At 42.8% G+C, this 16,577-nt stretch overlaps 1 protein-coding gene across 3 annotated transcripts in view; it reads left to right on the top strand.

Annotated features, from left to right (window-relative positions):
- Positions 1-396: 396 nt before the first annotated feature.
- HIPK1 (homeodomain interacting protein kinase 1) overlaps positions 397-16,577 on the top strand; it is a 50,713-nt gene continuing 34,532 nt past the window's right edge. For all 3 annotated transcript variants that reach the window (XM_063450080.1, XM_063450079.1, XM_063450078.1), the window contains exons 1-2: positions 397-624; positions 11,669-12,740. In XM_063450080.1, coding sequence (XP_063306150.1) covers positions 11,671-12,740 — 1,070 coding nt within the window. In that variant the 5' untranslated portion in view covers positions 397-624; positions 11,669-11,670. The remainder of the gene's footprint in view (positions 625-11,668; positions 12,741-16,577) is intronic.

Here is a 16,577-nt window from a genome sequence, read left to right as displayed (position 1 = left end):
TCGAAGTTTCTACGAAGAGGAAAAGCGGCACACTGCGCATGCGTGTGCAATCAGCCTGGCTCTGCCTAGAGTGCGTCACACCGAAGCTGGGGTCAGCTAAGCCCCGCCCCCTCCAGCCGCTTTCACTCAATGACGTCAAAGGGAAAGTTCCATTTGCTCAGGGATCTGCAGGCCGGATCGATTAGTCACGCCTGGCTTGGTTCTCCGCTCTCCTCTCTCGCCTCCATTCGTCGGGTCTGGCTGTGCCGCTGGCTGTGGAAGGTTCCCTGTCCTCCGTCACCGACCCTCGCCCCTTCCTCGTCCTCCGGAACAGCCGCCGCTCCCGTGTCGGACTCCTGGGCTGGCCCTGCGCGGCCTGCTGACAGTCCGGGGGAAGGGGGAGGAGGGACGGGACGGGGCGCCCTGTAGGCATCTGCCGGTAGCTGGCGGAGAGCCGGCCCGGAGTCCGGTACCGGAGTGCGGGGATCGCGCTGCCTCTCGGCCCCCAGCCCGAGCCCCCGCCGCTGCGGGAAGAACTGGCACTCGGGCTTCCTCCCCGGGGTTTGATGATGAGCCCGCGGCGGGGATCCGGACCCTCCCCGGCCTCGCCTGTCACCAGCGGCTGAGACTCCCCACACACCAGCGGTAAGTACCCACCGAGCCCCGCCAGGGCACGTCACCTGCTGCTCCCCGGGGACATCACCTGCCATGGCTGACCTCGGGCACCCCTGCTGGGGGGTCTGCCACTCACAGGGTGCTCAGCCGGCTGTCATGGTGTCTGCCACTCACAGGGTGCTCAGCCGGCTGGCATCATGGTGTCTGCCACTCACAGGGTGCTCAGCCGGCTGGCATCATGGTGTCTGCCACTCACAGGGTGCTCAGCCGGCTGGCATCATGGTGTCTGCCACTCACAGGGTGCTCACACACTACCACAACAAGAGGACATAGTCTTAAATTAGAGGGACAAAGGTTTAAAAATAATATCGGGAAGTATTACTTTACTGAGAGGGTAGTGGATGCATGGAATAGCCTTCCTGCTGAAGTGGTAGAGGTTAACACAGTAAAGGAGTTTAAGCATGCGTGGGATAGGCATAAGGCTATCCTAACTATAAGATAAGCCCAGGGACTAATGAAAGTATTTAGAAAACTGGGCAGACTAGATGGGCCGAATGGTTCTTATCTGCCGTCACATTCTATGTTTCAGCCGGCTGGCATCATGGTGTCTGCCACTCTCCATATTATATAATGGGGAAGGGAGTTGTGACGATCTGCCCCATTCCTGGCATACCATTTAAAGGCAAATAAACTGAATTAGTGGTTGCAGCTGCTAATTAGTATGGCTGGTACTAATTTTTGGGAGACAGGAATGTGTTATCATTGTGGTAAGAAATGCCCACCTTGCATGATGTCATCAACTCTGTGACATCTCCAACCCTGCAGTATGGGTTTGTAAGTAGGACCGCTTTTTTTGGGTAATTGTATAGATTTGGAGCTAAATTATGTTCTGTCTTGGTGTATGGTGTAAATTAATTCATGGTTAACACAATAGGAGTTGCTTCAGCACTTGCCTTAGTCACTTGTATTTGCTGGTGATCAGGCACAGTTGCAGTGGTACAGTGTCTCCTGTTACCCAGTGGGTTTACATTAGAGAAATGTCAAACTACTAGTTATATTTTGAGAGGCTTTTATATATAGATCTATATCGTTATTAAACTCTCCAGCTGAGCCATAGTTTCTTCAGTTTTTCCATTTGGCTTTAATTCCTGAAAGTTCAGAGACGAAGTCTTCTGTAAACTACCAACTACAGACCCTTAACTACCACTTTCAAAAGTTAGCTATAGGTTTTAGATATTCACCAACTTGTTAATGAATCAGAATTGTAAAATGTTGGAAGCAATAACTATTTTGGGTAAAATGGCTGGGCTGCTTTTACCTTGGAGTTTTTTTACCCTTGCCGTATTCTGTTCTGTGGGCAGGCTTAATTTATCAGTCACTAACAGTTATTTGTTCCTGAACCTCTAATACCTCCCTCCCACTGTTCAAGAGAGATAGGACTCATTTGTTTTCCTCACCCTTAATAGTATTTTCACTTTTTGTTTTATTGCATATTAGTATGGGGTTATCCAAATGTAGAACACCGATTAAAGTATAGGTATTGCATTGTGTGTATATAGAACAGTCGTACACAAACTCTTCACAAAGAAGGCATAACCTATCCATAAGTATTTGCACTTTAACCATTGCCTATGTGAGCATTGTAATGTTCTAGTTATGTGAAACTAGAAAGTTTGTCAGCCATGTTCGATCTTGCTAATGACTTGCAAAAGGATGACCATCACGATTGAAGTTGATTACTTTTGCCTTGAACTTCTCTAGGAGGGCCGAACATAATGTGTGTTTCCATCAGGCAACAGCTATTTCAGTCTCCATCCTGTAAAATCTTTCAGGGGTGTAACTCCCACTAATCCTGTGCGGACAGGACCTGTATCTGCTGCATGGAGGTGCTCCATGCACTATTTCCCATTCATTATAGGAATGTGTGATGTTATCTATGCTGTATATACATTTATTTTTATTAAACATGCATAATACACACTATTCATAGTTTCAAAATCTTCAAATGGAAAATGTCCTGTTGGAGGAAATAGACTTTTTTCTAACCTTGCTTGTAGCAATACAACAGTAACTACTTCGATCTGTTTACAGGCCTGTGTGTAAACAGAAAGGACAATGGTTGTGTAATTTTATTTTTTATTTTTCACTAGTTGCTAAAAGGGGACAGATGTGGGGAGGGTGGCATGAAAGGAAGATACCAGCAGCACAGAGAGGTGGCCATGCCACTACTGAATGTTTGGACCAGCATGCAATGTGTGCTGGCATCACATGGCAGATTTTCACATTAGCCAGCCGGGACTTTTTCCAAGCTAACTAATGATGCCCCAATGACATGACTGGAGGTGGAAAAATCTCTGGAGGCTGCTTCTTGTGAAGCATTGATGACCGTGTACTTGTGCAGCATTTGCTCTGATCCACATTTTCAGTGTTTTTGGAGAAGCATTGGATGGATACAGTGCCAGTGTCTGCATACTTGGACATGTTTGATGCAATTATGTCTGAAGCCCTTAGTGACTGTCTAGCAGAAGCTAGTAGATTTGGAATGCTATATGCAATTCATGTGTTTGCAGAAAGGACACTTTCCATTTGAAAGGCAGCATCTGTGCCCCAAAATCACTTAAGATCGTACCTTTTTAAAGGGACACTTTATAGGATTGTGAAACATTCCTTACACTATAGTGTTCGTCATGTTTAGATTTGGGACCCTCTTAATATTAGAATTCAAAAGTTCTTACGGTGGAAGTGCCTCTAGTGGCTGTCGGGAAGACAGCCACTAGAAATGTGTTTAGTAGATACTACAGCATTTCCATTTCAAGGCTAAACTGCAATGTTTTACATGACCAGAGCACTGAAAATACATTTTCATTGAGTTTTCAGGGAACCTATAGTCTCCCTTCCAATACATATAGGGTATTGTTTCTTTCCTCATCTCTCGAAATAACTCCTAGTGTAAATAGGCCCCTACAACATATACACAGTTGCATGTAACTGTAGAAGTTTGCAATACTCAGCAGCTAGAAGACAACCCCTTCTTACTCTAGTAGAGTGCACATGCTGGGGCAATCTCTACCTCCTGGATGTGTGTAGCCTAGCCTTATAACAGCCCTTGACTTATTCAGCAATTCTAGTAATCTGTTAGGAATTGTATTGCTGTGTGGCAGAACTACATACTCTCTAAGCTGCTGTAGATCCTGAATTTATGGGATAAGATCAGACTCCATAGACCACGTTGAGAAGCTCCTGACTAGTGAGCTCTCATCTGCTTGGATGTGGAAGATGAACAGATGGAAAAGTCGGTATCATTTTAACCCCCTTAACCCCTTAAGGACCAAACTTCTGGAATAAAAGGGAATCATGACATGTCACACATGTCATGTGTCCTTAAGGGGTTAAACATATCCTATAGTGCCCACCTCGGGGCTGAAGGGGTTAAAACCCCTTCAGTCCCTTACCTGGGTCCAGCACCGATGTCACTCTGCGCTGGGTCAGGCTCCACCCACGCCCCACACATTGGACCTCCCCCATAGGAAAGCATTATTCAATGCTTTCCTATGGGGAATATCTGACACTGGAGGTCCTCATGCAGAGCGTGAGGATGTACAGCATCAGATAACGGACCAAAAGTCTGTTTTGCATTCCGGAAGCCCTCTAGTGGCTGGTAGACCACCACAGAGGCAGACTTAGAGCAATGCAATGCAAGTGCAAAAGGGACACAGCACCCAGACCACTTCAATGAGCTGAAGTGAGTGGTCTGGATGCCTACAGTGCCCCTTTAAGGACCAAGACTGTTTTGAGATGCAATAAGTTTGACTTTCCAGTCGAAAAATGGTCATCTGCAGTCTGGTTTTTTTTTTTTTTGTACTGAATCCTGCTCATTTACTGCCAGGAATTTCAAATGTTTTTTTTTTTTTATTTCAGAAATGCTCTGCAACAGTCCTATAAATGTATTTATCTGGGCTAAACTGCTTGTTTATATGCATTCATTTTAATTGTATAGCAATAACTAAATTCTAGTTTACTATATAGCTGTTCTAAAATGGATTAGACACTGAAGCAGCAGCATTTTATCTCCTATTGTATTACCCCCTTTCTCTCAAGGAGCAGGTTTGTCCATCTTGAGTAGTTTATACCGGGTTGTAAAACCTTTTCTGCCTTGAATTCTGCAGGTATCCTACAATGTAGATCCCCATGGCGACCAATGACACTCAATGCTTGATAAGGTTTACCTAACCCCTTGTCCCAAAGGGTTTGTAATTAAATCAATTATCTATTGAATGCTTTAATGACTCACACATTTTTTTTCTTTTCATGTCTTGACCTACTTTATCTACTGGGCTGTGATTGAAAGGAGCAATGTTACCCGGCATCCTGTTTGTGAAGCAGTGTTTTTATACTAGTTTGGAAACTTACTAGGTATTTCCAGCACTGGTATGCAATGGTTCTTTTCTAGAAAAACTCTTCCCAGTAATTGAGCAGAAAATGGGACCTTTAGTAAATACGTTTGTGCACTGTATTGTGTTGGGTGTGGTGTTTACATGTTGACACGAATGTAAAAACTGTTTTTAATCATGCTTTAAAAGCAGCATCATTTTTACTTTATTAGGGAATGGCTTCTGATTTTTAGAAAGATGACTAATTTTGAGCTTTCCTCAGTATTATTGTGATGTGTTCCTATGTAAGTACACCTATTATCCCACTATTACTTCTTAGTGCCAGGTTTTTGTCCGTTTTACTTTTGCAGCAGAGTGGTAAAGATGCATGCTCACAAGAAAATCTAAATGGTTCTTGGTCTGTTTTTTTTTTTTTTTTTTTGTATTCTCAATTGTGTTCTTTCATGGTTTTTCTTAGAACATTACATTTCTTATATTTTTAACATGTGTAGCAAAACACTCTCTGTAGTGTTTATGGTAACAGGAGTGCCCTTGCAGCCTCCATTGTAAGTAGTTGGACAGTTTTTAAGAACTGTTTTTTTTTTAGGGGGGTGGGGGGGGGGATCTTCAAAGTTCTATTTTCTGCCATCCCCACTGTCTGAGGTCCCTAAAGGGACACTGAAGACCCCTTTATCTATTTGTTTAGTTTTTCTTTATTGCCTGCAATATTTACATTGCAGTGTTAAGACTGCCTATAGGGTCTCTACCAGGCAGCCACTAGAAGCTCTTCCTGGCATTTCATGGTGTTTGACTCATGAAACTACACTGAATGTCATCAGGCTTTGAATGAGAATGTCAAGCATCTTCTAAAACGCCACAAGAAGACATTGAGGCAATGCTTTCCTGGGGGAAGGCCTAATGCGCACCAGGCAGTCACCGTGCATGCCTATTAGATCCCCCAATTGGCTGATGGCTTGAGGAGTGCAACCCAGTGTAGAAGGACATCCATTCTATTTTTTTATTTTTTTATTTTAATGCCTCTTGCGGCTGGGTGAAGTGGAAGCAGAGGAACTCATCTTTGCATCTATAATAAAGTATTCATTGGCAGGGCTGATCTTCTGGCTCTCCATTGTTTACCAGTAGTAGCAGCTGGTTGATCTCAGGAAACTGGTCAAACCACTTTAAAACGACCGACCTCACAATAGGCAGTGCCAGGGCATTTCTAACCAGTATAGTGCCCTGTAGTGGTTATGGTGTTTGCAGTCTAACGTTAAAATATATTTAAGTGTGTGTATTTATAGTACTCTGTAATTCAGACACCTGTAGCAAGTTGATAGATTCCGGCGGGGGGGGGAGGATGAGGGAATAGCTTTTGTCACTCTGTATTTGCTAAAGACCGTGACTCCCATCCTTATTTTATTTTTCCCTCTTTCTTTCCTTGGGCTGAAAATAGCAGAATGCTATTTAAGCCTGATCACATTACTCATAAATTTTCCAGCTTAATCTGGGGGATGTGTGTTCCGTCATATAAGCACTTGTTTGTCAGAAGTAGATAGCGCAAGCTGGTGCATACTTGTTCCCCAGGGCCCTTCTAACTTTTATCCAGTACATTCTTGATGTTTGTAGAGCAGGATAATGTGGCACTTAAAGTAAAGCTAAGTGCAGTTTAATGTTCTTCCAGTGTTTGTGCTCCATGGCTTAGAGGTACGGCCCTGTTTCAGTTTAATTTTGGCCTTCTTTTTCTCCTTTTCTTATCTCCCTGCCTCAATCAGCATGCAGTCTGAGATTATTCAGTGTTCTTTCATTGACATTTGAACTGTTTTTTTTTTGTTTTTTTTTATGCAGAATGTTCCAGTTCCTTTTATCTGCTTTGATCACTAACCCTTTGCAGGAAGCTGTGCATTATATTCTCAGATTACTCCTTACCCTACCCCATCAATCTCTGGGATGTAAGCTGTTTAGAAATTCAACTACGGAGTCTGACTATGTACATTGTTGAAGACTGTCCTCTTGTACATACAATAGAGCACTAGAGTTCATGTTGCATGTGTTGGTTTGCCTGGAATGTAGACACCTTGTATAATCTAGGTATGGCATTAACATTGTTTTCAGTTTGTACATGATTGTAGTTCTGTTTAGGTTAATTCAGTTTTATAAACTTTGGAATCTTTAACCAGAGTTAAAGGGACACTCCAGCTGCCTAAATCCCCCCCCCCCCCCCAAAAAAAATCCACTGTTTAGTGCATATAACTTAATGAAAACATACATAAATATAATTATGCCTTTTTTCACTAGGGTTTATCTAAACACAGCTTACAAAAGATCCAGATATTTTTACAACCCAGCCTATACTTTCTGTGGCTGAACTACAGACTTCCCAATGCTGCGCAATGCGGTCTTTGCAAGGCAGGTGCTCTGGGCAATTGCCTTTTTAGCTCCATTGAGCCAATGAAAACCAGGAAGTGGGACAGGTTGCGTGACATCCAGGGGCATGTTACAATGTAAACTTTAAAAAAAGTACACATTTCTGTTGAAATGGTGGGAGAGTACTCTCTTCACCTATAAAGCATTTTCACAAAATGCTTTATGGGTCTGGAGTGTAGCTTTAACCTTTGACCACCAACTTGCTGTTGTCCTGCTGGAAAGGAGACTTGGCATAGCTGAAATCAATCTGCAGACCAATGTTGGATTACACTAAATGGCTGTCAACACAAGAATGCCACACTGTATGTTACTCTAAGTAAAAACCTATTTTCATGCTGTGATTTAACACTTGCGTTGGCAAAACATTTGTGGTTTAGCTGAAGAAAACTTGCTTTTCTTCAGTGTGAAATGTTAACCCGTTGCTTCTGGTTATTCTAAATGTAATACACTTTCCATATCGTGTTTTTATACAGCTTTAATGTGTCCTTGACACTAGTTGAAAATCCTTCTCAATCCTTGCTTTTTCTTTCTTGGGCAAGTAAGAGAAGTATGTTAAAGTAGAGAGACCCAGAGCTCTGTGCAGGTTCCATCTCTTGTCAGCTATTTCCAAAAAACTGGAGTGGCGATTAGTTATGTGGTATGTGAAACAGAACAGTCATTATAACAAAGATGCTAGAACTGCAGGATATCTGCCAACAATCTCACTGCATGTAAAGGCAAATATAGCCAAGGTTGTAATTTGGCTTGTTCTCAGTCTTTTAATTTAAAATCTATTCCCTTTGATTAGTATGACTGTATGAATTGCTAGTGTCTGGTAGCTTACTACTTCAGAACCCATAATCATATGGTAGAGAGAACTATACTTCAGATATGTTGTCTGTTCAGTAGGTTACGTCAGCCAATTATGTCATTGCTCAGATAACTTCTAGATCTAAAAATAAAATGGTTACATATTTTGTCACTTAAACTGTGCCTTGCTATGCGTCCATAAGTCTAGTTTTGTGTTCAGGGGGTTTATCACCCTTTCTGATTCTTTGCACTCTGTTTTTCCAATTTTTTTTTCTAATTACCCATGTCTCCTAAGCTGGCATCAAAGCTTTTGGCCAAAACTTACCTTTTGGATACCAGCAGTTATTGTTAATACTGTGTAGGTACATTTAAATGAACATTGTTAAGCATTCACGCTGCTAACACAGGAAGAGCATTCTTTTTGTTACCTGAGCTTTAGCCCATCAGATTGCTTTAACAAGCTGCTTAAAGTCTAAAGGTCAGCAAAATGTATTCAATTTGACTTAAAGGGACACTATATATAGTCACCAATACTACAGCTTTTCTGGTGACTATATAGTGTACTTTAAGTCAAATTTAATACATTTTGCCAGCCTTTAGACTGAAGCGGCTTGTGGGTGTACTATGTCCCTGCAGGATTTTTTGCAGTAAACACTTTTTTCAGATAAAAGGCAGTGTTTAGTTTACAGCCTGGGGATACCTCCAGTGGCGGTTACTCAGATGGCTAGTAAAGGTGCCTTCTGGGACAGTGCTGCAGTGTAGCACTGACATTCAGTGTCTTCACCCTCTACATGGAGACACTAAACATTCCTCAGATGCATTGGTCACCTTTTTTCACTTTGAATGTTCATTGAATTGGTCTGGGTGCCAGGTTCCTCAGGTTTTAACCCTTCAGATGCAAACCTAGCAGTTTCAGAGAAACTGCTATGTTTACATTTGGTGTTAATCCAGCCTCTAGTGACTGTCTTCCGGACAGCCACTAGAGGTGCATCTGTGACGCTAGATGCGAATTTCGCATCCATCGCGCAGTGTCAATAGGAAAGCATTGAGAAATGCTTTCCTATGGACACTTTGAATGCATGCGGCACTTGCTGCGCATGCCCATTTGGCTCCACTGACGGACGGGGGAGCTGACGCTGGACGGGGAGGAGAGGTCACCAGCGCTGAATTAAAGTAACCAAATGGGTTTTAACCCCTTCAGCGCCATGAGATGGGGACCCTGAGGGTGGGGGCACCCTCAGGGCACTATAGTGTCAGGAAACAGCTGTTTTCCTGACACTATAGTGATCCTTTAAGTGAACATTTGCAAACATAATTTCTATCTTCTTGCTAAGAACCAGACGTGTGTCTCTTAATTGCCTATTTACAGAGAAAATTCTGATTTGTAACAATTTGAATTCGATATTGTCCAATGTTGCTTTTTCAATGTAATTTAGTGCTTTAAATGTATCACTGCAACATTTGAAGGAAGTAAACAAACTGTTTACTCTGTACAGCTCTGTATAGCAAAGTACACTATATTCTCTGCTTTCTACACTGTAATCTTGTTCCTTTCACCTCCAGAAAATTGTGTGGAATGAGATGGTGGTTGTATTCCTGATAGGCCTGAGTAACCTTGGATTTGGCATGTAGTTGTAATGTGATGGGTAAGATGAGGCTGTTCAATGTGATCCACCTCCTCTAAGCTGCTGGCAGGCGACACATGATGCACAGAAACTCTGATCACAGAACACTTCTTTTACAGGAAAGGATTATCCTTGAAACTTGACGAGTTTCCAGAGCTGAGGTTATGTAAGGGTTTGCATGTTATTGAATTGTTTAGTGCTTCAGCTTAATTCTTGGGAGCTGATTTTGCTTGAAACCTTGATTAATTTTAAGAGTACTTTAAGATCTTTCTCAATCACATATTTTGCATAAAGTAACACTCCAAACACACTGACCACGATTTATGGTGCCAGGATCATATAAGTAGCCGATTTGTTAACATTTACTCTTTGCCTGGAGTTTGTCAGAAATCTGTTCCTCAACTCTCTACAGCTGTTATTGAGGTCTCGTGTTTTTTTTTTTTTTTTTCTTTCTGATCTTCCACTGGCTTTTCTGAGCAAAGCCCTGCAGTGCAAGTCATTGTCACTGGCTGATAGTGTTGGCGTTTGCTCATAGCCAATGAGCCAAGCCCTACACAACCTGACAGCTCAGTGAAGAGCTCTTCCTGCTGCATGGAGGAGCACCTATCGGACCCAGGGTAAGAAGCCAAACTATTGCCAATCTGCCTGACCCCTTATTTAAGGGGGAGGGTGCCAGGGTACTCCTGTCACCATAACCACTACAGCGCACTGTCCTTGTAATGTTTGACCAGCAACTAATTGAGGCATTTTGAAAAACAAAAGCATTCCTTCCACCCCTTTCCCCCTCCACCTCCTCCCCCCCCCCCCCCCCCCATGGTTTTTTGTTCTCCTCCCCATCCTCCCTTTTTAGAGGGCAATTCTAAGCAACACTAAAACTCGGTCATGGTTAGGGTGTTAACCCACACCCTGCTCTTTTTAGCTTATCGGTATTAAAGGATGGACGGATTCATGTTTAAGTGGGTGACCTGTGGGTGTTAAGTTTTGTAAAACCTCTCAAATGGTTTGATAAAAGACTGTGGTGCCTGTAGCACCATAACCTTTTGAGTTCTTGATGGGTATCTAGATATCTAAAGTGTCTGTATTATCTCCCCAAACAAGATTACATTAAAATTCTTAGGATTGTATTTCTTTGATTCTTGTATTTAGGCAGTTGTGTATTGTGTTGGTGGCTTGAGAAGTTAATGTTTACTCCACTTTAATTGTAATGGTACAAGTGAAAACCTGTTGATCATCTTCATACCAGATGTAAAACAATTCTCGTAATTGGAGTTCAAGCAGTAAATGCGTTTGGCCAAATGAGCAGCTCAATACTATAGTGGTTTGACCCATTTCTTTTCATATGATCTTATACAACAAGTATATCTATGTATGTGGCTTTTATTTTTTATTTTCTCCAAAATCCTCTTGCAGTATTGTGTACTGCAGACAAAGGCAAAATGTCATTACCCAGGAGGTCAGAATCCGTATAAATTCTTTTCTTCCCCAAGGGAGCCTACTTTATTTTTCGTAATCTTCCATGCTGAGAGCTTTTGTTTTGTAGAATTGAATGTTTTTGCAGCATATCCTGGACCGCCATACTTCTATTTATTTTGTTACAGCTAAGCTTTAAATTTTTAAATTCATTGTAGCTTTAAAATGAATAAAGGTGGACAGTTAACCAGCACCAAGGTGCCGGTCCACTTTGGACGAAAGGGCATCCACTTGTAGATAAGCTGATATATATTTAATTAGATTATCTTGATGGCCTTATTTAAACAAGGTGTGAAAATGGTTTTCTATTTGACATATTTTCCAGTGTGACGTTTCAAAAACAAATGGTTTTTGTTAATGCGGCCAAAATTGAACTTTACACTTACTGTCTTTCAGGTATGGCATCACAGCTGCAAGTGTTCTCCCCTCCTTCAGTAACGTCCAGTGCCTTCTACAGTGCAAAGAAACTCAAAGTTGAGCCTTCTGGTTGGGATGTTACGGGACAGAGTAATAAGTATTACGTGCACAGCAAAAACATTCCAGTCGCTCAAGGACACGTTGCAAGTTCATCTCACCAGGTCCCTAGTTTTGGTCTGCCTGCCTATGAGTCCAACCTTCTGATCCCAGCCACTGCGGCAGAACACATTGTGGTGACAGCAGCAGACAGCACAGGCGGGGGCCCCACCACCTTTCAGAGCAACCAGATTCTTAATCACAGAAGTAACGTTTCTCTTCTGGAACCTTATCAAAAATGTGGACTGAAAAGAAAAAGTGAAGAGGTGGACAGCAACGGTAGCGTGCAAATTATTGATGAACGGCCACCTCTGATGCTCCAAAACAGAACCGCGGTGGGTGCAGCTGCCACAACCACCACTGTAACTACAAAGAGCAGCAGTTCTAATGGAGAAGGAGACTACCAGCTTGTTCAACATGAAGTTTTGTGTTCTATGACCAACAGCTATGAAGTCTTGGAGTTCTTGGGCAGAGGAACATTTGGTCAGGTTGCAAAATGCTGGAAGCGGAGCACAAAGGAAATAGTAGCTATTAAGATCTTAAAGAACCACCCCTCCTATGCCAGGCAAGGGCAGATTGAGGTGAGTATACTCTCTCGCTTGAGCAGTGAGAATGCCGATGAATTCAACTTTGTGCGATCCTATGAGTGCTTCCAGCACAAGAATCATACTTGCCTCGTTTTTGAAATGCTTGAACAGAATCTCTATGACTTTCTCAAGCAGAATAAATTTAGTCCTCTGCCTCTTAAATACATTCGACCAATACTGCAGCAAGTTGCAACTGCCCTAATGAAACTGAAAAGCTTAGGCCTGATTCATGCTGATCTTAAACCGGAGAACATCATGCTTGTAGACCCAGTGCGTCAGCCCTACAGAGTGAAGGTGATAGACTTTGGATCTGCCAGTCATGTCTCAAAAGCAGTGTGTTCCACCTACCTGCAGTCACGGTATTACAGGTGAGATTTTTTGTTTTTTATTCTACTGCAGCAAACTATTAAAAGTGCTTAGTTTAAAGGATTAATGTAAGCACCATCACTGCTTCACTGTCTTGAAATGTTCATGGTGCTTGTAGTCTCTATCTAAATAGCTTCATGTTGCCCAAGCCCCTTACTCTCCCCACTCTGCCTATCCTCAGGGATATCCCTAAACCTGCAGGGGGAGTTGTATATAATCAGAGGATTGAGCTTCATGGAGAACTTGGTGTGGGATCACAGTTAAGTTGGTTTTATTTTAACACTGTATTAAGTGGAGTTAACATTTAAATTCTTGAAAGGTGTTTGGTCACCCACCCACCCACTCCTCTGATTAAACAATTACATTTTATAAAACAGAAATCTATTTTTTTATTTTATTTTTCTTGTATAGTGTGTGAACCACTGGAGGCTTAGAGATGGGCCTGGTGAGTTCAGCTTCCTGCCAGATGCTAGTCTTATGACTCCCTACTCCTTGTGTCAAAAAGAATCTGGTTGCCAAAAGTCACTTAGATACTTATTTTTTTTCACAACTAAATGATAGTCCATTCTTTGGACTGGTAAATGACATTTATGAATGTTTAGGCTCCCAGGACACTAGTATTAACATATGTCTGTATTAAATGTTTCACATAAGGCAGCTTTTAATTTTTTAATTTTTCCTTCTAATTTTGTCAGGTTTAATCTTGTGCTACCTGACATGGCTCATTTATTTAATTCAGTGGTAGTCTATACAATTTCTGCTTAATATTATCAATGACCCATGCTAGTTTATAGTCTGCCGTTACGGAGTATTTTATTTATTTTTTTTCATACAAAAACCATTTAGCCAGGGCACAAGTTCTGCACAGTAAGACATAAAATAGGAACAAGGGGCGGAGCCTGAACGCCGGAGAGAACGGTCGCACTAACGGGTCGCTCCGAGGCAACAAGCGAGAAAAATACTATTTTCCCACCCCACCACCCCCTTAAACCAACCGCAGCGTACCTCAACACAGAATGGGGCGAAGAGGGAAAAAGCCGACACCAAACAAGCCTGCTTCGGGGCTCACAATCGGAGAGATGTGGAGCCATGCACGAGGCGCCAGCGTAGCCAACATGGCGGCGCTGCATGGCGGCTGCTCTGACTTCTCCGAAGACTTGTCTGAAGACATGGAAGAGGAGGACCAGCCGGCTACCGCCCCGATACGGAAGACAAAACAAAGTGGCACAGGAGGGGGCTCAGAGCCGGTAACCACAGCAGCCCTGCAGGCTATGTTGGCGGACCTACAAAAACACATCCATGAGGATGTAATGGCGATACGTGCGGACCTGAAAGGCCTGACAGGCCGCATCACGAAATTGGAGGGATCCTCACAATCCCAAGCCCAGGACATTGCCGCACTGCAAAATACCGTGCAAACCCTACAATTGCAGAACCTGCAACAAGAACGCCGCCTAGCAGCTCAAGAGGATTCCAGGCGTGGGAATAACTTGAAGGTTAGGGGGGTCCGTGAGGAGATACCGGACGCTGAGCTGCCGAAAGTTATGGGGGGTTTACTAGCAGCAATAATGCCAAACAGACGGGACAAACAAATCACCCCAGAGGAGATTTTTAGGGTCCCCAAACCGCTGAAGGCCCCGGCCACCAGCACCAGGGATGTAATAGTCACCTTCCGCAGCGGCAGGGACAAAGCGGCGGTCCTCTCGGCACTACGGGGCAAAACCCCTTTCCGCTATGAGACCATGGACCTGGCCTTCTTCCCAGACCTATCCAACGGCACCCTCGCCTGGCGGAGGTCGCTACGCCCTCTCACCTCCATACTGCAACAGCATAAGATTATCTACCGATGGCGGTCCTCCCGAACTCTGATAGTCATGGAGGGGACCAACACACATACTGTCCAAGACATCCAGGAGGCCCCAGCTATACTGCGTACTCTGGGCCTGCCGCAAGATCCTATCTCCCAAGTGGGGCCACCCAACAACGCCTCCCCAACCCACACCTGGGACCCGGCGAGGGTCACCCCATTCGTACCTCACGGCTCCACGCCGAATTCCTACGCAGCGATCACCACTTAAGATTATATTGACTGGTTAAACCGAAGGGACGACTGCCCAGCAGCTACTTTGGTATGCCGATCATATGCGACAACATTGATTTGATAAGGATACTTTTTTCCGAGGCCGGCGCCCCTCCACTGTTGCCGAACCCTCCACCACAGCCGACCTCCCACGACACTCTAGCAGAGACAGAACATCCCACATAAAGTGCTTCCTTCTGCTGGGTATGGCCTGAAGGGAAACCCGACAAAAGGGATGTTTTCAATGTCTTTTCCCACGTGGACCGGGACAACCCCAGCTTTTCTGGATAGGAGCAAGCTGGTTTATGCTTTGATCCAAGAAACGCTATACAGCAGAAATGCTCTTTCTACGCTATGGTTTTTTCCTCCTAATATTATTATTATTTTTTTTTTTTTTTTTTTTTTTGCAAGTTCAGTTCGAAACTCACGTCGGAAGTCACTGGACAGTGGACCCTAGGTGTGGTGAGCAACCTCCTCCAGACTGAGACCAACAGACCTTTGAACCTTTGAGAAGCATGTTCAGTCACACTTCGATGACTTCAATGAGTCTTGACTTTCGATTATACACCTCTGCTTTGTGTTTGCAAGTAGCGGTGAGAAGCTCACCTTAAAAACTAAACGTTAAACCTAACATAAAGTTCCACGTATAGCATGGGAAATGCTCTGCATTGTAATTTTAGTTAAACTCTGTTTGGGATTTTCCCTAGTGTTCCATAGGTGTCCAAGTCTCCTACAATTAATCTTAAATTTTGTTGTATTGGAATTACATAAAACTAATCTCACTGGTGTATTTAACCTACCAGCGGCAGTTTACAGCGTACCTTTCAATCCCAAGACCCAGTTTGGTGTCCCACTATAGTTTGGTGAAGGGGACTGTCTGAATTAGCGGAAGCCACACACTGCCTCCCTCTTATCATTTAGGTTTAGCTAGGAATAAAACATTAACTGCCTGTAAAATGGAATGATGTTACCAGTAACCGTATAGACAACTTGCATCTCAATTGTGTAAAACTAGACGACTGGTGACTATAATTATAATCGATTCAAATCCAATACACTATACGACTGATGAATCCGTAGGCCTACAATGCTTTAAAATTATTTTACTGTATTCAGTATTCCTTTTCGTTTCTTCTTTTTTTTTTTTTTTGCCTTAAGTGTTGTATTGCTTAATTACTCAACTCATGTCTTAAATGACAGTCAGACCTGACCAGATAGCATTCTCCTCTCTTTTGATAAAATCTTTGTCGATCATAAGCATTATCTAATTTAATATTGAAAAGTGTAACCTGCTATGTCACATAATCTCTAATGTACACTGTTAACCATTAAGTGTTCTCACTTGTTTTATATACTTCTACTTTAACAATATAAGTGTTCAAGCTAGTTAAAATTATAAAATGTGTAAACTCTCATGCCACTGCCTAACGTATGTCAATATTGTCTCACGCTGTTGTGGCGTTTGTTCATATCTTGTACCCACCTGCACAACATAAAATAAAGAATTAAAAAAATAAAAAAATAAAAAAATAAAAAAAAAAAATAAATAAAAAAAAATAAAATAGGAACAATTCAAAAAACAAAAACATACATCCCCCGTTGGGGATTGTTAGGAGGGCTCATTCCTTTACCTCTTGCTTCCCTTTTGATACTAATGTACTGTTTATGTTCAGGTTTAAATTCCTTCTCTCTCCATTAGTTTGAGCCAATGCTCGCATATATCCAGTTTGTTTGTATTTGTACCCAGAGACCTGCCTAG

This window comes from Pelobates fuscus, chromosome 1 (genome assembly GCF_036172605.1).
Source record: "Pelobates fuscus isolate aPelFus1 chromosome 1, aPelFus1.pri, whole genome shotgun sequence".
In the NCBI taxonomy this organism is placed as follows: Eukaryota; Metazoa; Chordata; class Amphibia; order Anura; family Pelobatidae; genus Pelobates; species Pelobates fuscus.
This window is presented reverse-complemented; position numbering and strand designations above follow the sequence as displayed.